This window comes from Chiloscyllium plagiosum, chromosome 32, assembly GCF_004010195.1.
Source record: "Chiloscyllium plagiosum isolate BGI_BamShark_2017 chromosome 32, ASM401019v2, whole genome shotgun sequence".
NCBI classification, from domain to species: domain Eukaryota; kingdom Metazoa; phylum Chordata; class Chondrichthyes; order Orectolobiformes; family Hemiscylliidae; genus Chiloscyllium; species Chiloscyllium plagiosum.
This window is the reverse complement of record NC_057741.1, coordinates 30,400,713-30,422,320: the sequence shown is the minus strand read 5'-3', so window position 1 is coordinate 30,422,320 and position 21,608 is coordinate 30,400,713. Positions and strand designations below refer to the sequence as shown.

Sequence of the window (21,608 nt, the reverse complement as noted above, 5' to 3'; positions counted from 1 at the left end):
AATGTGCTTTCGCACAATGACTATGGTGGCATCAAGTCATTGTTTTAATTGCTACAATGGACAGAACTGATTCCCTGCCTCACTACGTCCCTAAAAAATGCAAAGACTTAAGTAGAATGTATTTGCTCACTGCACTTTTTAAAAGTGAATTATTTACAGTATTGCACTCTAGGTGTGAAATGTCCTGTTCTCAATATGCTGTTTTGTTGTTCAGAATGCCAAGCACACCAGACCAATCTGCCATCTGTACAGACTACCAGTACAGGATGTAGAGACTGCCAAACCCACATATTTGGCAGTAACAAGAAAGTTTTGCCACAAACTATTCTGGAAATGGGACTTTATGGGTGGATTCAACAACAGAAAAATAGTGAACACATTGCTTTCATTAGGCAAAATCTGTGCTTGGAAGCATCAATGTGGCAACAGACACATTGTATGCTCAATGTAATAGCAATTCATACATGCAACTAGCTGCTTAAGGGCTGGCAACCTTAGGAGTTGTTCTAGAACTTGGAAATGGTGTCTTAATTTTACTCCTACAGGAATAGTTCAATGTGATGGCTTGATAATGACTTGAGAAACTGGGAAGAAGCTTGTATGGATATCTAGTCAAATGTGTTGTTAACATGTCTCATTGTGTTGACTTCTTAGCTTATTCAAGAGGACACCATTTGATGGCCAGTAGGAAATGATCAAACACACTAACGAAGAACACTCCAGGGAAGGGGAGACATCTCAACCCAGCTCGTAACATCACCTCATTGTTGAATCACTCATTATGAGAAGCCTTGAAGCTAATCCCTTTGCACTTGAGAAAGTACTAAATTAAATCCATTAACAATGACTACATTTTGATTTCTTATTTAAAAAAAACTGAGTCAAATATGTAATTACGCGATTGTCTCATACTTACAATCTTTTGAATTTACCCATCTACAATTCTATTTCAGCTTTCAAACAGCATCAACTGACTATGGTGAGAATGAGGGGAAGCAAAAAAAAAAAGAAAAACTGGATGATTTCAGGTTCAAAATAGCCATACTACATTCTTCAAAACATAAGCCTTTGAAATTGAATGCTAGATTGTTGACGCAAAACACTCAAGTAAGGGAACTGACCGTTTTATTAACAATAGAACTCAACAATTTTAAACAATAGTAAAGTTCATTTCAAGTAACACAGTGGGAGATCAAGTAGCAAAATTATACCATATAGGAGATGGTTACTCAACCTATTGTCCCTTTGCCCATCTTTGAAAGAGCTATCTAATTCGTCCTCTAGCTCCTTACTCCTTACCCAACATCCTACAATGCTTTTCTATCATACTGAGAATATAGGTTATTGGGTCATGTCTTGCAATGTTAATTTGGGCCACTGGGAGGACTGTAAGTCACTAACCTAAAACATTACAGACAAAAACACATTTATGCATTAAAAGCATAATACCACAAAATTACACAGTATGTATTTATAATAATTATAACATAAATCAAGTAGACTGTCTCCATTTGCATGCATACCTTCCAGCTGCTTTAGGCTTGCAAAAATGTGTTTTCTTAAAAAGTAAACACTACCTCTATTGTTTCCATTTTAAGTTCCTCACTTAGCTTCTTTTGTGGGCCTTATATTAGAGCCCTTCTCCTTTAAAAATGATTTAAGTGTATCTTAAATTGATTGTTCAGAAGGACATCAATTAAAGTAACCCAGGATCTTGAATGTCTGGCAGCCTTGGCAGGTGAAACACAGCAAGTTCAAAAATAACTAATCACATTTGGGCAGAGGATTACACCGAGCCTTTCATATTTTGTGTGTACTATGTGCCTAATGTAAATGGCTAAACTTCACTGGTACACCATATCTGGTCAGGCTCATGCCCTTGTACACAGCCTGAAGTCAATACTGCACTGAGGGTTAGTTAGTAAAATTTAAGGAACACAATAGTTTTAATTTTGTCTCTCTTCTAGAAATTTCTAAAATTAACTGCTGGCACGTGCAAATTAATCCAGACGAGTTTTAAGTAGAGAAAATCATGGAAGAAATCAATCTATATTCAAAATATTGTAGAACACCGCCTAAGTGTTCATTTAGCAAATGAGATTTCAATTTACAGAATTACTTCAAAACTATAAAAAGACTTATAGAATTACAATAACTTATATACTGTATGATGCAAATGTATGAAATCAAAAAATGGTCAGATTTTAATTTAATCAAAGCTAATTGTTAATAGACAGTGCACAGGAAGATTTGAGAAATGTTTGCTGATCAACTTTGCACTAACCCAATGATGGGCATATTCTCTGACTCTCGAAAGCACAACAATACAACAGGCCTGATGACTGAATGGCCTTACTCTCTGCTGTAAGATTCTATAATTACTCCAAAAAATAAAATGAATTGCTCAAGAGGCAGACGGCACAAGTCTGTATAGACACTCAATAACACATTGGGAAAACAGATTAATGGTCACACTTCAAGTGGCACAATATACTGCTACTTCAGGGATAAAGATAATTCATTACAAAACGGGGGAAGGGGGGGCAAAATAAGTCACCTCAGTTGGTCCAGCATACATCATGGGAGATGGGAAGATGGCCACGACAGTAGACTCTTGTTTAAGTACCCTCTCTTCCAATACAGCAGCATGCTGCTTCATTCTCCATAATAAGGGTACATCATCATCTTTCGTCCAACCACCTAGTGGATGAAGAAGAAGAACTGGACGCCTATAGCCACGTTCAATCAACTGTTGAAAGGTATCCTGCATCAATAGAGCATGCCCATTGTGCACTGGGTTGCGTAGCTGAAATGCGAAGACAGCATCTAAAGGAATGAAAACAATTAGGGCAAATTTAACTCTACCTTAGAAACTTACTTCAACATCACTGCCACTCCCTGTCAACAATTTCAAGGTTGATCTACAAATGAGCCGTCAGTCAAGTTCCCTGTCACAGCATACCATATATTTCATGACCTGGAGTTTCCACTCAATTGCACTGATTTCTTTGGCACAGTTTTCCTCCACTGGCATAAACGATTACAGAATTTTAAAATGTAAACTGTATTCAATGCACTTTTATGTTTTTGCAATCACTTTTTCTCTAGTTTTAAAAGCATCCCGCTAGAGGAAGTACGCACCCAGAAAACTGGTCACACCCTCAGCCCCAGACTGAATTAATCACCATTCGGAGTTTCTACTCGTGCTGATTTACAGGCAGTTGAGGGGGATCCAAGAGCTGAATTGAATCGTTATAGCATCAAAACACTAATAGACAGGTGTCAAACTGTTTTCCAATTAATTTGCTTGACAATTTATTAATGAAATAACCATTATACCCCAATCCAACCAGGCCATTGCTCATTGGGTAATAAATCAAGGCTGTGGTTTAATGCGCTTATTTTGTAATAAGCACCTACTTACATCTCTGTTAATCAACATTTCCAATATAGAATTAAAGCCGAGCAGAATTGCCCTGGTGTCCAATGAATACAGATTGCTGCTGAATGACGAGGGAGGCAAAGGCAAATTTCAGCTGCTGCTCCTTAGAAAGTGTTTCAATAACTTTGTTTGAGAGTTCAATGAGAACCTGCCATAAAGTCAGAGTCATAGATAAGTACAGCTTCAGTCTAACTCATCCATGCTGTCAAGATATCCTAACCTAATCTAGTCCCATTTGCCAGCACTTGGTCCATATCCTTGTAAACACTTCTTATTCATATACCCAAGCAGATGTCTTTTAAATGCTGCAATTGTACCAGCCTCAATCACTTTCTCTGGTAGCTCATTCCATGCATGCACTGAGTGAAAATGTTGCACCTTAAGTCTCTTTTATATCTTTCCCCTCTAACTCTAAACCTATGCCCTCTACTTCTGGATGCCCCCAACCCAAGGAAAATATCCATGCCCCTCATGATTTTATAAACCTTTAAGGTCACCTCTCAGCCTCTGACGCTCCAGGGAAAACAGCTCCAAACTGTTCAGCTTCTCCCTACAGCTGAAACCCTCCAACCCTGGCAACATTCTTGTAAATCTTTTCAGAACCCTTTCCAGTTTCACAACATCCTTCCGATAGGACAGAGACCAGAATTGTACTCAATATTCCAAACATGGCCTAACAAACATCCTCTAGTCGCAACATGACCTCCCAACTCCTGTATCAATACTCTGACCAATAAAGGAAAGCATACCAAACGCCACCTTCACTATCCAATCTACCTGCGACCCTTCTTTCAAGGAACTATGGACCTACACTCAAAGGTCTCTTTGTTCAGCAACATTCCCCAGGACCTTACCATTAAGTGTATACGTCCTGCTCTGATTTGCTTTTCCAAAATGCAGCACCTCACATTTATCTAAATTAAGGTCCATTTGCCACTCCTCAGCCCATTGGCCCATCTGATCAAGTTCCCTTTGTAATCTGAGGTAACCTTCTTCACTGTCCACTACACCTCCAATTATGGTGTCATCTGCAAATTTACTAACTATACCTCCTATGCTCACACCAAAATCATTTATACAAATGATGAAAAGTAGCAGACCCAGCACCAAGCCTTGTGGCACTCTGCTGGTCACAGGCCTCCAGCCTGCAAACCACCCCTCCACCACCACCTTCTGTCTTCTACCTTTGAGCCAGTTCTGTATCCAAATGGCTAGTTCTCCCTGTATTCCATGAGATCTAACCTTGCTAACGAGTGTCCCATGGGGAACCTTGTCGAACGCCTAACTGAAGTTCATATAGATCACGTCCACCATTCTGCCCTCATCAATCTTCTTTGTTACTTCTTCAAAAAACTCAATCAAGTTTGTGAGACATGATTTCCCACACACAAAGCAATACTGACTATCTCTGATCAGTCCTTGCATTTCCAAATACATGTACATCCTGTCCCTCAGGATTCCCTCCAACAACCTGCCCATCACTGAGGTCAGGCTCACTATTCTATAGTTCCCTGGCTTTTCCTTACCACCTTTCTTAAACAGTGGCACCATGTTAGCCAACTTCCAGTCTTTTGGCACCTCACCTGTGACTATCAATGATACAAATATCTCAGCAAGGGAACCAGCAATCACTTCTCTAGCTTCCCACAGAGTTCCAGGGTACACCTGATCAGGTCCTGGGGATTTATCCACTTTTATGCATTTTAAGACATCCAGCACCACCTCTTCTATAACATGGACATTTTTCAAGATGTCACCATCTATTTCCCAACATTCTATATCTTCCATGTCCTTCTCTACAGTAAACACTGATGCAAATTAATCGTTTATTATCTCCCCGATCTCCTGCGGCTCCACACATAGGCTGTCTTGCTGATCTTTAAGGGGCCCTATTCTCTCCTTAGTTACCCATTTGTCCTTAATGTACTTACCAAATACTCTTTGGATTCTCTTTAACCCTATTTGACAAAGCTATCTAATGTCCTCTTTTTGCCCTCCTGAGTTCCCTCTTAAGTATACTCCTAATATCTTTATACTCTAAGGATTCTCTTAATTTCTCTTGTCTATACCTGACATATGCTTCCTTCTTTTTCTTAACTAAAACCTCAATTTCTCTAGTCATCAGCATTCTCTACACCTACCACCCTTTCCTTGCACCCAAATAGGAATGTACTGTCTCTGGACTTTCGTTATCTCATTTTTGAAGGTTTCGCATTTTCTAGTCATCCCTTTACCTGTGAACATCTGCCCCCAATCAGCTTTTGAAAGTTCTTGCCTAATACTGTCAAGTTCTTGCCTAATACTGTCAAAATTAGCCTTCCTCCAATTTAGAACTTCAACTTTTAGATCTGTCTATCCTTTTCCATCACTACTTTAAAACTAATAGAATTATGGTCGCTGGCCCCAAAGTGTTCCCCCGCTGATGCCTCAGTCACCTGCCCTACCTTATTTCTCAAGAGTAGGTCAAGTTTTGCACCTTGTGTCCATGACAGATGAATGTTTTTAACAAATGTCACAGATGATTGCTCAAACATTTCTTTTCCTTGAAGTGCAGTTTCTCTTTATTTTTTAAAACTCCAGAACTAAATATCAACAACACCTGAAGAGATCCTAGCAGGTGAATGCCTCATGGTGCCAGTGATAAAGATCGAACTTGCCCTGCTGTGTGGACCTGCCATTGCCAGCATTGGTGCACAAGAAGGGACATTTTACCTGTGCAATGCTGAGCAAACAGAGACTGTGTACCAACTATGCCAGGAAGATGTCCTTGTGTGCAGAGAGACTGAATGTTACCAAGAATGACTATTGCAGTGGTCAACTGCATCAAAGAAATTGAACAGTTCATTTACAGAACAAATCTAAATGGTCTTCACCCTGTAAAGGTGTTGTGTGCCAGTTTGATTCCAGTCGTGCTATGGGCAACCCTGGTAAGCCTTGCCCCCATCCAAATGGTTAATCAATATGCTATATATACTGCTATTATTTTAGTTGGTCTTTTTGTTGGTGTTGCTATTGTTAAGTGTATTATTGTTAAGTATTATCTTCAATTGACATCATTGATGCCACCCATAAAATGCCTCTTCTCCACTTAGATGATGATGAGGAAGCACCATTGCCTGCCCCTTTCGAAGGAACAGGTGGTATGGCAGTCTTTGGCTGCCATTGAATTGAATTAATTCAATCCATGCCCTCACATTTATGATGTGGTCATAGAATGACCAAAGCGGGGAGATAAGGACTCAAATTTGTGATCCTAGCTGTTGTCAGAAGCAATAAATATGTGAAGGGTTTTTATTAACAACAAAATGGCTATTCAAATTAAAATAACACAACAAAATGGCTGCAAGTTATAATTTGACTTTGTGAACCTGTACTGCTGCTTTGCTGAATTAGCTGAAATAGAAGATAAGACAAACAATGGAGTTTTCATAAAATGAATTATGAACCATTAATTGATCACTTGAACGGCTAGCATGAGATGGTGATCTACATAAAACAAGAACCATTTCCCAGGAAATATCGTTGGATTAGCCTACTGTCAATCACATCACCTTATTACATTTGATTGGTCTTTTCTTGTAATTAAGGCTGTGCTGTCTCTTTTAAAAATACCTATAAGTAATGTTTAATTTTCAAATATAATTGCGCAATTTCACCACGGAGCAAAGAAGCTTTAACCTCTGTGTGGCTGGACAGAATTGCGTCAGGCTGCCTTACTTTATTAAACGGACAGCCTTGCTTTATACTGACTGCATTCCATTGTTTCTTTTGACCTATCTCGAAGCCGAGAGGTCCTGTATGGGATGTACAGCATTCATAGTCTGAACAGGTTTTGTACTTCCTAGCTAATATAATTCAATACTTCATTGGTTTTGATGATCACTGGTCAGTATTCGTTAGCCAGGTGCACTTGCGCTACTTGAGTGCCAGTTTGCATCACAACACGAGTTGAGAAGATGATGTTTCCTACCTCGCTACTAAACATAACTATATATTCTAGGTCAGTCTGAAATGTTGTGCAGGGGTGTTGGCCATTTATTATATTGACCATTTGTGTGTCACTGCATAAATTGGCTGGTGTTTCCCTACCAACTAGGGTCTGCATTTCAAAAGCAATTCAACAGCTGTGAACTGTTTTGGCCTGTCTCAAAGTGGGCAGCATGGTGGCACAGTGGTTAGCACTGCTGCCTCACAGCGCCAGAGACCCGGGTTCAATTCCCGCCTCAGGCGACTGACTGTGTGGAGTTTGCACATTCTCCCCGTGTCTGCGCGGGTTTCCTCCGGGTGCTCCGGTTTCCTCCCACAGTACAAAGATGTGCAGGTCATGTGAATTGGCCATGCTAAATTGCTCCTAATGTTAGGTAAGGGGTAAATGTAGGGGTATGGGTGGGTTGCGCTTCGGCGGGGCAGTGTGGACTTGTTGGGCTGAAGGGCCTGTTTCCACACTAAGTAATCTAAATCTAAAGTTATGATGTATGGTACAAAGCTAAGCCCTATCTTTTGTTTCATGAACTGTTATATTATTCGTGGGTTTGTGTTTTACTAATTTGCCATTCCTATCTATAGTGATTTCCATTTGTCTGTCTTAAGTTTGACTTACAATGGTTTTACTCACTGGCATGTTGTGTCCAAATCATTTTGCATTTTCTAAGTTGTCATCAGAAATCACTGACCAACTTGTGTTTCTGAATTAAAGTCAATTAAATAAAGTATGCTGAGTGACAGTTCCAAAAGAATTAATCCCTGGACACACGACTCAGTTCTTCTCTTCTCCGCCCAGCCTAAAAAATGCAGCTAATTTCTCATTCAATCCCAAAATTCATCTTGAACACAGATTGCTTGAAGCTTTAATGGTCATCATTGCAATGTGAAGCAGTCATGATGGTCTTTACCTGTCTGACAATTTCATGCACCTGCCAATTTCATAACTTGGTTAGCGACAAAAAAAAAAACAGCAGATGCTGAAATCCAAGGTAGACAAGCAGGAGGCTGGAAGGACACAGCAAACCAGGCAGCATCAGGTGGTGGAGAGGTCGACGTTTTAGGTGTAACCTTCCTTCAGGACTTCAACACACCCAGAGTCCTGAAGAAGGGCGACATCCAAGATGTCGACTTCTCCACCTCCTCATGCTGCGTGGTTTGCTGTGTCCTTCCAGCCTCCTGCTTGTCTACCAATTTCATAACTTAGTCAATGCTTGAAAGCATACTATCTCAGCTACTCCACGTCTTTTAACATGGCCAATCCCAGTGAGCAAGTTCAAGTGTTTTCTTAAATTCACTTGTGGGATGTGGCTGTCACTTGACTAGCTTTTATTGCCCAACCCTAGTGGCCCTTGAGAAAGTGGTGGTGAATTGCCTTCTGAATCGCTGCAGTCCACATGCTGTAGGTTGACACACATCATCTTCTGGTGGGCTTTCCAGGATTCTGACTCAGTGGCACTGAAGGAACGGCAATATACTTCCAAGTCAGGATGGTGAGTGGCTTGGAGGAGAACTTGCAGGTGGTGGTGGTCCCACATATCTGCTGCCCTTATCCTTCTGGATGGAAGTGATTGTGGGTTTAAAAGTTGCAGTCGAAGGATCTAAAGATACGATCAATTTTTGAAGAATCTAAAGATATGGTCCATTTTGAGACAAAGTCCTGAAATTTATGATTAGACTCAACCACGAAACTAGGAAACCCTAACTCTCATATTACTTCAGACAATATTCTTCTGCACTTTCTTATTGGGCATACTGAAAGATACCAGAGAAGTCCAGCCACATCTTAAACTAATTCCTTATGAGAACAATCCTCTTTCTACTTCGGTGTACACAGCCAGAAGATCACATCATGCAAGACATCCAAGATGTAAAAGCTTGCTAGAATAACAGCAAAAGATGAGCATGATTTCATAAACTGTTGACAGAGGATTGGGTAGAATGCGCTTGTCATGTTCCTATGTTCTGAACTCCAATCACAAACGAGTTTGATGTTTTCTTAGAATCAATTATACTGATCCACAATTTTCAACCATATCTTTCGCCAGTGTCGCTTGCTTCAAAAATGCAATTAAGAATATAGCTCATTACTTGCTGCCAATCTCTCACTTCAAAAATCTTCCCCATAACATTTCCCACAAATCCATTTATGCTTCAATCAACTTCCCAATCACTTTTTTATATCCACAACTTTGAATTTGAACCTTTTGTCACAGCAAACTTGCACTGAAGCCATCATACTGCCCTGTGTCAGTCAATAGTATAAATTATGTCAGAAACATATTTAAATCTTCATATTAATGTTGGCGTAATCACAAATAGCATCATAAAGCAAGTAATGACACTTATTGCTGCTCATTGTGACTGCTGCTGAGAACAAAGCAAATGGAAAAGTACAAACTAAAACATAGAAAAAAAACATTGAAGATGTTAACAGAGATAACTTATGACATGATCAGCACTCCTGACATATTACAGTCATGCAAATATCAATAATAGGAATCTGTATAACTACATATGGTCACCAGGTGGATAGTCTATTTAATTCAGAATTTCAGCAACACTAAAGTTATATAACTTGACTTACTGAGAAACAGATTCTTAATTCCAAAATCAATTTGCTCTGAATAGGAATGCTGGCAGCCAAACATAAGCCAAGTACCCAATCAATTTTTCAGAATGCACGTGGTCACATCAAAGTTCTTTGCAAAGTCCTTAAAAGAAATTCAGCAAACAGCTGCGCTCACTGAAATTTCAGTAAAAGGTAATGTTGCTGAGTGTCCTTGCACCTCAAAGAGAAAATGAAATCAATATAAATAATCTAATTGATGGGGGTTCAAGCAGGAACAGAGTCAAACAGCAAAAAGTATTTTAAAAACTAGATTAAATGATTTACATGGTATCTGGATCTAGCTAGAATATGAAAATTTGCATCAAATCATCACAGGGAATCACCACGACTTATTGATCTTACTAGTGACTGTAAGTTTCTCAAACCTAGAAATATACGTGCAAACATCCCCTTTAACATTACCTGCCATACCTCTGAGTGAAGCTGATATAGCCATTGCAGTATATAGGACTCCTATATAGTTTATAGATGAAATTTATATTGATATTTGCATATATTGATTTTCCTACCTAGCTGAAGAGACTTTCCACAACTAGGTCATTCCAGCCAACCCCCATCGCACCAACATCTTAAGGAGAAAAATGCATAAAACTGCATCAACAAAAGCCACATTAAAAACAAATGCAGCTTTGAATATCTACAACCCAATAGGAGTTGAGGAAATTTCTCCATTGGCTGCAGTCATATCATTCTGATCTCCCTAATATAAGAAGTATGTTGTTAAACTTGAAAGGGAGGAGTTAAGCTATAGGGAGAGGTTCAATAGGCTGGAGCTATTTTCCTTGAAGCGTCAGATGCTAAGGGGTCACCTTATGGAGGTTTATGAAATCATGAGGGACATAGATAGGGTGAATAGACAAGACCTTTTCCCCAGGGTGAGTCCAAAACTAGAGGGAATAGGTTTAAGGTGAGAGAAGAGGGATAACTTTTTCAGCCACAGTATTTAGTCCAGTACAACTCCTGATCAATGGCAATAGTGAGGGATTCAGTGATGACAACAACATTGAGATCAAATAGGTGATGGTTCAATTCCCTCTTGTTGGAGATGGCGCAATTCTCTCTTGTTGGAGCTGGCCATCGCTTGGCACTGTATGACTTGAATGTTACTAGCCACTTATCAGTCCAAGCCTGAATGTTGTCCGGACCTTGCTATACATGGTTTGCTTAAAAATCTAAGTTGTTACCAAATAGTGCTAAAATTGTGCAATCATCAGCGAACATTGTCACTTTTAACCTATGATGGAGAGAAGATCATTGAATCAGAAAGGATCATCCAAGAAGCACTTTGAGCCTAGTACATTATTCTGAAGTTATGGTGGTGCGTTACTCATATCCCTACCTCTGAGCCAAAGTTCAAGTCCCAACTACTCCAAAGATGGAAATAACATTTTTGAACAGGTTGATGAGAAAATATCTACTCCAAGGAACTGAAGATTCTGGTGGCACAGTGGTAGAGCCCCTTCTACTGGACAGGAGACCTGGGTTCAGGTCCCACCTATGCCAGAGGTGTGTCGTAACGACTCATGACAGATTGATTAGATGATATCTAATCAGTAATGTCTTGGGTCTGAGATGATTCACTATCAAAAATCACAACTGCATTCTTTTTGGTCAGTTAGGATTCCAACCATGGAGAGCTTTTTTCCCCAATTCCCAGTGAGTCTAATTTAGAACTGGTGCTAGAGCACTTTGAGACCACACTCAGGTAAATGTTAAGGACAGTCAATCTCACCTCACCCCTGTTGATCTACGTTTTTGTCCATTTTTGGACCAAGGCTGTATTGAGGTCAAGATATAAATGGTCCTGGCAAAACCCAAACCGAATGCTTGCGAGCAAGTCCTTTGCAATTGCTACTTGACTTGGTTGTTGAATATGAATAGACTAATAGGTTGGTAATTGTCTGGGTTGAATTTGTCCTGCTTTTTGTACACAAGTTATAACCGGGCAATCTTTCACACGGCTAATATTGTACCTCTACTGGAGCAGCTTGGCTAGGGTGCTACAAGTTATGGAACATATGTATTCAGTATTATTGCCTATATTGTCAAGGCCCATAGTCTTAGCAGTAACCAATCAGAATTTTCTTGATATCACATTATATGAATCGAATTGGTTTAAGACTGGCATCGTTATACTGGGTACCTCTGGAGGTGGTCACGACCGGTCATCCACTCAGTTCTTCTGGCTGAAGGTGGATGCAGGTGCTTCAGCTTTATCTTTTGCACTGACGTGCTGGACTCACCTCCAATGAGTTGTTTAATTGTCCACCAGTATTCACACTAGATCTACAGGGACTGCAGGGCTTGGATCTGATTTATTGGCTGTGGGATCGCTCAGCCTTTTCTGTTGTATGCTACTTCCACTGTTTGATCCTTCTGCATTCTTCATTGAACCATAACTGATCTCCCAGCTTGACATTAACGGGTAGAGTGGTGGATATTCCAAGCTACGAGGTCTTAGATCGTGGTCAAATAATACCTCATGAATATCCAGCTTCAGGTTGCTGGATTTGTTCAAAGGCTGTCCCATTGTGCACAGTGGTGCCACACAACACAATGGAAGTTATCCTCAATGTAAAAATAGGACTTTCTCTCTGCAAGACTGCGCAATAATCAAATGCAATAGATACAACAATGAGGGTGAAGTCAAACAGATTATTTCTTCTTGCTAGTTCCTTCACCACCTGCAGTAATGTGCTTTAGGACTTTGCTGGTTCGAAACTCAGTCATCTCTCAATGGGTCAGTTGGAATTAATAAATCTGTGGATATGCTCTTACAAAGTCATGGTCAAAAAGATGCAAATTTGAGCAACAAATTCATGTGAGAACACTGAGAACTCAGTGTCCCTGAAACAACAAAGAATAAAGTAGCACTGAGGAGTGATAGGCAGTAAAATCAAGAGAAAGTAATTCCTCATTGCCACGTATGTTTACCCACCCAAAATATCACAAACAATTTAAACTCTAATACCTGTTCCGGTGACAGGTTACAGAACTGAAACATTTAATTGGGGTGTCTCTCCCTCAATAAATACTAGGAGTTTTGTTGGGTCTTCACAACATTTTGTTTGTATACCATAATAAACAACACTAACTATTGCTTTACATTCTTTAGAATAGCTGCTGCAATCGAACAGATAATCAATGATTCCAATATGAGGATCTAGTGGTCTGGTATAAGATTTAGAGAAGCTCAGTACTGCATGCCTGGAGGAGCATCAAGAGAAAGAGAGAGATTACAAAAGGAAAAAATTCACTGAGGAAGGAAAATCAAAGATGAATTTGATTTTCAATGAGACACGAGCATAACAACAGCAATATACAGCTGAAAGATGGTTGGAGATTGTCTCTGGTTGTGATTTGAGAGACATTCTTTATCTAGCTTTGAGACATTATGCGTAAACAGCCTTGGCTTAACTGAGTTTTGCTTCCACCTTGTGGAGAATTCACTGATCTCCATTGTAAGAATGAACCACTAATGTCAAAGGTTGCCATTGTGTAGAGAACCAATTCAGAATGCAGCTGATTGGAGTTTCATAATGTTTTGCCTCTAGTCTTCAAATATTTGTTCTTAAAGCACTAAGACCCAGATTATTCCTTTAGCTTGAAAGGGTGCAACCCTCCAGTTCCTGGTTCACCATCAATAGTGTTAGACAGGAAATTCTAGGATACTGACCTAGTGACAATAACAAAATTTACATCTAAATCAGGATGGTAAGTGACTTGGAAGTAATTTTCCCACAACATTAACCCTTCTGTCACAAAACTTAAATGCTGTCGAAGTTAATTTTGGCGATTTGCAGCAGTTCATCTTAATAGTATTTCCTACGTTCACAATGCAGAAAGAGGAGGATAGGAATCAGTGATATAGCTATTGATCAAACAAGACTGCTCTGTCCTGCTTAAATTACAAGTCTTACATGACAATAAAATAATTTTTTCAATAAACTTTACTCCTGTAGAAACAACTCTAGAGAGTCGTGAAGAAAGAAGTGGAGAATTACAGAAAACAGTGAAGCTTTCTAACTTATGCAACACCAACCAATTTTTTTTCTGACTTGTTACCTGTTCAGGATGAGAAGGAAAATGATTGAATTTGACAACCAGCCTGTTAGTTCAGTGCAGCTGGACTTTTCAGCCTATATTATGTGCTCAAAATTCTGGAGAAGATCTTGAAACTACAGAATCTGTGCAACGAAGATTAGCAGAACTAGAAAACCACAAAGAGACACATCATGGGGTTTGCAGGTGATTCTGTCAAACTTAAATGGCACTCTTAGTTGCTAGCCCTAAAGAATCAAAATTGGAAACTGTCTACTTCTCAGGACGCACATTCCTCACTAAATCTGGAAGTAAATAGAAAGGCTATTTGGCACTTTGCCCTGAACACCAATGCTAAGTAATTACAGGCCCCACAAATCTGAAACATTGAAAAAATGTAAACTCAATTTCTACAGTCAAATTGCCAGTGGTTAATTCTACTCACCGGCATTCATTGCCTTAAATTTCTGCTTTAGCTCCCGTGGAGTGAGCCGATAATGATCAAGGCCATCATTCCAAAAGATACGATCAAGAACTTGCAGGTCTCCACCTACTAGCCAGCTGCCACTCTGCATTACCATCTGTGAGGTTATAAGTGTACAGAGCCAAAAGAAACCATTACACTTCAAATAAACAATGGGTGATAGTGGACGTGAAAAAACTCATAGCTGATGCTGAAAATATGAAATAAAAATGAAAGATACGTTTAAAATTTTGCAATTCAGGTAGCACTTGGGTTGACAAAAAGAGTTGATGGTTCATGTCAATGCTGGCACAGCCTCTGAGCACATTACTTGTTTCTCTCATTATCAGCACCTTTTGCTTGGCACCATCACTTCTGTCATTCAATCAGCTCCATCCCTCCAGTCCTCCTTTTCATTCCCTGATTCCTTGTCCCCAGCTCTGTGCCTGCTTGTGAACTGTTCACCTTTAGCATGTTCTATTGGACAGTCTCAAATTTGAAGTGGTAACTGTGTTTCGTTCTCCGTTGATCTTGTGTTTTCCAAGTTTTCCAGCATTAACTGAGAAATTTACAACTTGCTGTATAATTTTAAAAAACTGAAAACTGGTACATCACCCTAATAAAACTTCAGTAATATATAGGAAATGCCAGCTGAAAATTATTGCAGATAACTGCACGGATGCCTTCAAAAATAACAAAGGGAAAATGGTTATGTTTCTAAGTGATTGAAAAATAACTTTGAAAATTAACGAAGATTACTGAAACTACAAAGCAAATCATTGTCATACATCAGGTCCATGGAAAGGTAGGTCTACACTCCTCTGTATGGTGGCCATAAAGAACATCTGTAGTGAGTTATTAGAATCCCTGATATTTCAAAGTAAATCAGTGGCTCACAGCTGATCAGCAGGCAGAGCTATGGAAAAACATCATCCTGGTAAATCTTTCTGAACCATTTGCAGCTCAATAATCTCTTTCCTATAACTGGGCGACCAGAACTGGACACAGTATTCAACTTCCCAACTCTTCTACTCAAAAGGACTGAGCAATGAAGGCAAGTGTGCCAAAGGCCCTTTTTAACCAACCTGTCTGTATTGAGGCAAATGTCAAAGACTTTAAACCCCAAGGTCCCTCTCCTCTACACTATCTAAGGTCCTAAATGAATGCCGCACAGATCTTAAAGGAAAAGATGTTTTCAGCAAAACCTTAATGTAAGGATGCTCTTTGCAAGTTGTTCCCCACTGACGTGCACAACGTTCCTCTTTCCTGTGCTCGTAGAATTCCGGATTGCGAAGGATAGCCACGCGCTGTCCATTATACACCAGAGTAAAGGCAGTGCAGCCATCCAGTCGCTCTTTGTCTTCATTTGTTGCTGTCAGCACAATTGGCACTGACAAGTTAATGAGACCTCCTGCAATACACAAGGCAAAACAGCAATAAGAGCATGAAAGGAAATTATACATAATTTACACCTTAAACGAGAGATTGTGCTGGGTATAGACATAACTAAAAAAAATGAAAAATTCAAATAGCTAGTCTACTTCACAAGATCTTCCTGCATTGGGTGTACCAATACCTTCCACTTCACATCCCTATCAATACAAAGCCATTGAAAGTATGTTTCCCATCCCAGAATAAGAGTTTATAAAGAATCAAGCTTCTGTGGGAGTGAGCTAGTTGGCAATTTTGCTGAGATTAGAGTTGGGATGCCTATGTTCATCACCACCATTACCAGAATTTAATGTGTCATATATGGCATTCTGGAACATCCTCTAGGACCTGAGTGAAAAGGACAAGATCTGATGCATCACCTCTGCTGTGGGGCTGTTTACTGAGCTATTGTAAACTCTTCTGAAGCATTCCAAACATGATGGCAAATATTAGCCCCATCATGTTTTATGTAAAGGGTCACCCTGTACCATACTTTGATTATTAATCACATGAGCTTTGAAGGCAAAAAGAAACCGCACATCAGTCTTTACCAAACTTTACAAGAAAATAGGAAGCAATGAAAAGTTTAGACGTCACCTGGAAAGTGCAATCCCACTGAGTGTTAACACTCAGTTTCACTTTGAACTCAACGATTCAGAACATGAAGTCTAAATCTGACTCATTTGCAAGATGTTACCATTGCTGGCGAGGTTGGCATGTACCGCTAAATATTCTGGCTTTGATTCAAATTAGAGAGCTTGTTTGGTTACCTCTGAGGGCAGTTAAGAGCAAACCATTCTGGAGTTAAATATAGACCACGTCAGGTAAGGATAACAGATTTCCTAATGGACTTAGTGAACGAACTGCGTTTTCATGGCAATCAAACAGCTTCACACTTTCAGTTTTGATATTGGCTTTTTAATACAGTGGACAAGCAAAGCAAACATGGCGACAGCCTTTAAACCAATGATCCATAGAATATGTGGAACTCAGTTGGGATCAGAAAGGAAGCACAATGAGAAGACTTTTGCATACCATGTGCCAAAGGAATCAGCAATGCACTTTGGAGAATATTGTGTACAGGTTGCTTTTTATGCAGTAAAATAAGGATAGAATCAGTCAGAAAAATGTAGATTACCCACTTTGGTAGGAAAAACAAATGTGTATTTCTTAAATGGAGAGAAGTTGGAAACTGTAGATATTCAAAGGGAATCTGCTCCAGAGGTGGGTGACAAAACCTCTAAATAGGTTGGTTAGAAAATATCTAGAAAAGTTAACTACCGCAAATGGTGGAAATAATAAAAGGTCTCTGACCGTAAATTTCATTTGGTTTCTATCCTCAGTTGTACAGAAGTTTAGTTACGCTACATATAGTTTTGTTCACCACACTACCAGAAAGATGTGGAGGCTTTGGAGAGGGTACAGAAAATGTTTACCACAACATTGTCTAGTTTGCAGCTATGTGGAGAGATTTCCATTTGAACGTTACGAGGCTGAGAGGTAACCTGATAGAAACTTATAAAATTTTAAGAAAAATAAATAGAATGGATAGTTGCAGAGTACTTTTCCCAGGTAGAAATGACAATTATAAAGAGACATAGGTTTAAGGTAAAAGGGGGAAAGTTTAAAGTAGATATTGGGATTTTTGTTTGCACAGATGGTGGTAATTGCTTGGAATGCACTGTCAGAGGAAGTAGTAGAAGCAGATACAAAAGCAATGTTTAAAAAGCATCTTGACAGTGTGATGATACTATGGCTTATTAGGAGGTGTATTTTGTCCTAAGTTAACCAGGTTATAGTCCTACAGGTTTTCTTTCGAAGTGCTACTGCTTCATCAGGTGGTGTGGAGTATAAGATCGTAAGACACAGAATTTATAGCAAAAGTTTACAGTGTGATGTAACTGAAATTATATATTGAAAAATACCTAGATTGTTTGTTTAGTCTCTCAGCTTTTAGACTTAACAGACAATCCGGGTCTTTTTCAATATATAATTTCAGTTACATCACACTGTAAACTTTTGCTATAAATTCTGTGCCTTACAATCTTATACTACACAACCACCTGAAGGAGCAGCGCTCTGAAAGCTAGTGCTTCCAAATAAACCTGTTGGACTATAACCTGGTATTGTGTGATTTTTAACGTTGTACACCCCAGTCCAACACCGGCATCTCCATTCCTGTATTTTGTCTTGGTATTTCATGAAGAAAGGTTGAGACAGATGCAGAGCAGTCTGCTCCAAAGCCAATAAACACCATGTGTGGCATTGAGGATTTTAAGTTGGAACAACAGAAGCAGCTGGGATGGGTGGGGTCAAGCCCCACAGAACCAGGATTTTTCTTTTTAATTTTAGTCTTCAATAGCAGATGCTGGGGTTTTGTAGCTGGATCTGGAAGCTCTGATATCTCTCTCTGTTATAGCTAAAAGCTGGGGTTCTCTTCCTGCTGCTAGAACCGCATGTGAGCCAGTCTATTTTACTGAAATTGCCTTTGCCAATTGGGATGTTACTATATTTGAAATGTTAATTATTATAGTCAATATATTATGTATTATTTTGTTAAGCATTTTGACAGAGTTACAGTTAAGCCCCAATTATTTTATTTTTGTTTAATCTTTATTTTAACTATAGTGTATGAATAAAGTTAGGGTCTACACTACCTTAATTTATTTTGAGGGAGTTTGGTCTAGTCCATAACAACAGATAAAAGAGTAGTCATGGAAGAGAGGGATACAGCTTTTTAATTTAGAAAAGCTCCATGTCAGTCCCAGTTAGGTGGGTCAAAGGGCCTGTTGCTGTATTGTACTGTCTTTTGTTCTCCTTGGATGGAACCAGATTTGCTAAGTATTTATACATTTAGTTCATAATTTGTCTTGACCCTGATGCAATGCCACTTTCTTTAAAGAACTTCAGAACATTGCTGGTGCTATGAACTTACCATCATTGCTTTCAATAATCTACATGACTGTCATTGCCTTCCTATTGCATTGTAAATCATACATTGATACAAAGGAATGCGGCTGCAACATTTTATTCTGGCTTTAACTGTTATTAACCTCTGAACCTTCTAGTACACACAGGAGGCTGAAACTTTCCATTAAGCTCTTCTGGGTCTACACATTGTATCTAAGAGGAAATCCTTGTACCATCCCCACTTACCATGAGTGATGTTCCAGGCTTTACATCAATCTTTTACATGTGCAAATAATTAGAACTGGCAAAAAGACATGACAGCATTAACTTTTTTTTTTAAGTTGACAAAGATGATATCATCATCTGAACACCATTTCATGCAATGCCTCTCTCACCCAGGAAGTTATGCAGGGTCCTTACCATCCAACAAGCAGCCGAAATGAAGGCACTGCAAGAATTCACGTTCCCTCATGAAGCCATTGAGTGGAGTAGCCCAACCCTCAGCCAGTACCTGCACCCACTGCAAATCCACCTAGAAAAAAGAGCAAAGGCATAGGCAGCACGTAATGTCTCCTTTTGAACAACTCGATGGCTTGATTTAAACAGCAAAAATTTTGCACAATGCACATCAGGCTTTACCCATACCCTTAGGGTGGCCCAAAGCCAATTGATTATTCAAAGTAAATTATCTGCACACAACTGCAGCAGCCAATTTATATACTGTAAATTCACACAAACATAATGGAATAAATAACTAAGTAATATGTTCTCCATAGTTTTGATTTAAAAGATCATTCAGCACACCAGAAATAATTGCTGGCAGCTGGATAAACCAGCAGAGCCCTAGTCTGTCCTTGTTCTTTGGTAGACCTCTGACTGGCTGCCAACATACCCAATGAGGAGACAATCATTATAAGAGACATTACTGCAGTAGCCTAGAAGCAGCAAACTGCAACTCAAGAGTTTCCAAAGGACAATGATGTTTCTGTTAAAAATGTTCAATGAATCAAAATAAAACTTTTAACTTTGACCCTTATTTAGAAACACTCAGTTTATGCTTTTCTAAACTTTCCTTAAAGTAACTTCGACAACCAAATATTTTAGGTTTATTAGTAACTGAAGTAAGTTTATTTTTCCTTACGTTTGTTCTTTGAGGCTATATATGTGAAGTATACTAGCTCATCTGTTAGTGAATCTGCTCCTAGCCATTACTAATTTAAAACACTAGTCATTGGCAAAGTACAGGGACAGAATAACCAATGGCGGCAGCAGCAGCAGTGGTTCAGTCTGGGAGTCACCGAGACAGGCTCCAACACACTTGTTATTTTCTGTAACTTAAATGAGTTGCAGACCCCAATTCTCTGAAGGGACATAAAATTAGGCACCTTCCCTGGAGTGGCTGGGGTGGGGGGGGGTTGGGGGGAGGGCTAGAATGGGGAGAGAGAGAGAGAGAGAGAGAGAGAGAGAGAGAGAGAGAGAGAGAGAGAGAGAGAGAGAGAGAGACACAGACACAGACACAGAGAGAGAAAGAGAGAGAGAAAAAGAGAGAGATGGGCGGGAGGGGAAGGAAGGGAGGGAGGAACATTTATTGAAAAAGCAACGGTCTACAAAAGCCACAGTAGATATTTGTGAAATTACATGATGTATATTTGTCTTCAACATCTTTGTTATATTTCAATCTCATTTACCCAGCCACATGCAGGGGCATAAATATATAATTACGCAATTAACAAAATACAACAAATCCTAAACTGTTCTTACTTTTTAAAAAAATGCCCTTACTCCATGAGCACAATTTAACTGGCAAGAGGGCAACTTAACTACAGTAGCACAATCAGGACACAAAGCTTTCATGGTTTTACATTGAAAGGTACTGAAAAAGTTCACATCATCTGGGAACTGCAACAGCACTATTAAAATATTCAGTTTTCTAACAGCCAGGCTTCCCTTGTTTAGTTAAGGCAGCAAATCTTTTGAGATTTTGAAGATCGAGGTATTGGAGGATGGTGAAACAAGTATTTCAAAGTATCAAAGTATTTCAGCCTCCCCTCCACACTAAACCTTGGATTGTGAGCAGTTTTCACAGGAGCCATGACAAATTCTCCCCTTCAATACTTGATTCATATTTTGTTTAAGAATGCAACAACAGAAAACAGTTTTCATGATTTTTGCATGAGTACTTATTGCACTGTAGTACTACATTGGCAATCTCTTTAAGCTGTTTAATGCCTCTGGCAAAATGCACATTAATTCCACAAACTGTATCATCTAGGCTTACTGCACTATGATTATGATGTAAAATGTGTTTATACTCAACAAGCCTCCCCAAATACAGCTTAATACAATATATAAATTGAGAAGTAGTCTTCAGTTTCAGTGAAAAAAATACTTATATAGTGCATAAAGTGCTTTTTGCTGCACAATAATGAGCCACAGAAAAGATATAGCCCAGAAAGTGGCCATTCAGCCCAACATGGCAGTATCAGCTTTTGGGTATAGCCGCTCATTTTCCTTTGGAAATGCAGCAGTCAATTTATGCAGTCAGGTCTCTCAAACTTCAACACGATCAGCTGATTCATTGAAAGTTAAGGGTTCAATATCCTGAAGAAGGGCTTATGCCCGAAACATTGATTCTCCTGTTCCTTGGATGCTACCTGACCTTCTGCGCTTTTCCAGCAACACATTTTCAGCAGGGTTCAATATCAGCC

At 39.3% G+C, this 21,608-nt stretch overlaps 1 protein-coding gene across 1 annotated transcript in view; it reads right to left on the bottom strand.

Annotated features, from left to right (window-relative positions):
* Window positions 1-21,608, bottom strand: part of papss1 (3'-phosphoadenosine 5'-phosphosulfate synthase 1) — a 47,631-nt gene that overhangs the window by 12,310 nt on the left and 13,713 nt on the right. The window contains exons 7-10 of the mRNA XM_043673962.1: window positions 19,321-19,432; window positions 15,765-15,970; window positions 14,542-14,677; window positions 2,558-2,826 (exon numbers count right to left, since the gene is read on the bottom strand). Coding sequence (XP_043529897.1) covers window positions 2,558-2,826; window positions 14,542-14,677; window positions 15,765-15,970; window positions 19,321-19,432 — 723 coding nt within the window. The remainder of the gene's footprint in view (window positions 1-2,557; window positions 2,827-14,541; window positions 14,678-15,764; window positions 15,971-19,320; window positions 19,433-21,608) is intronic.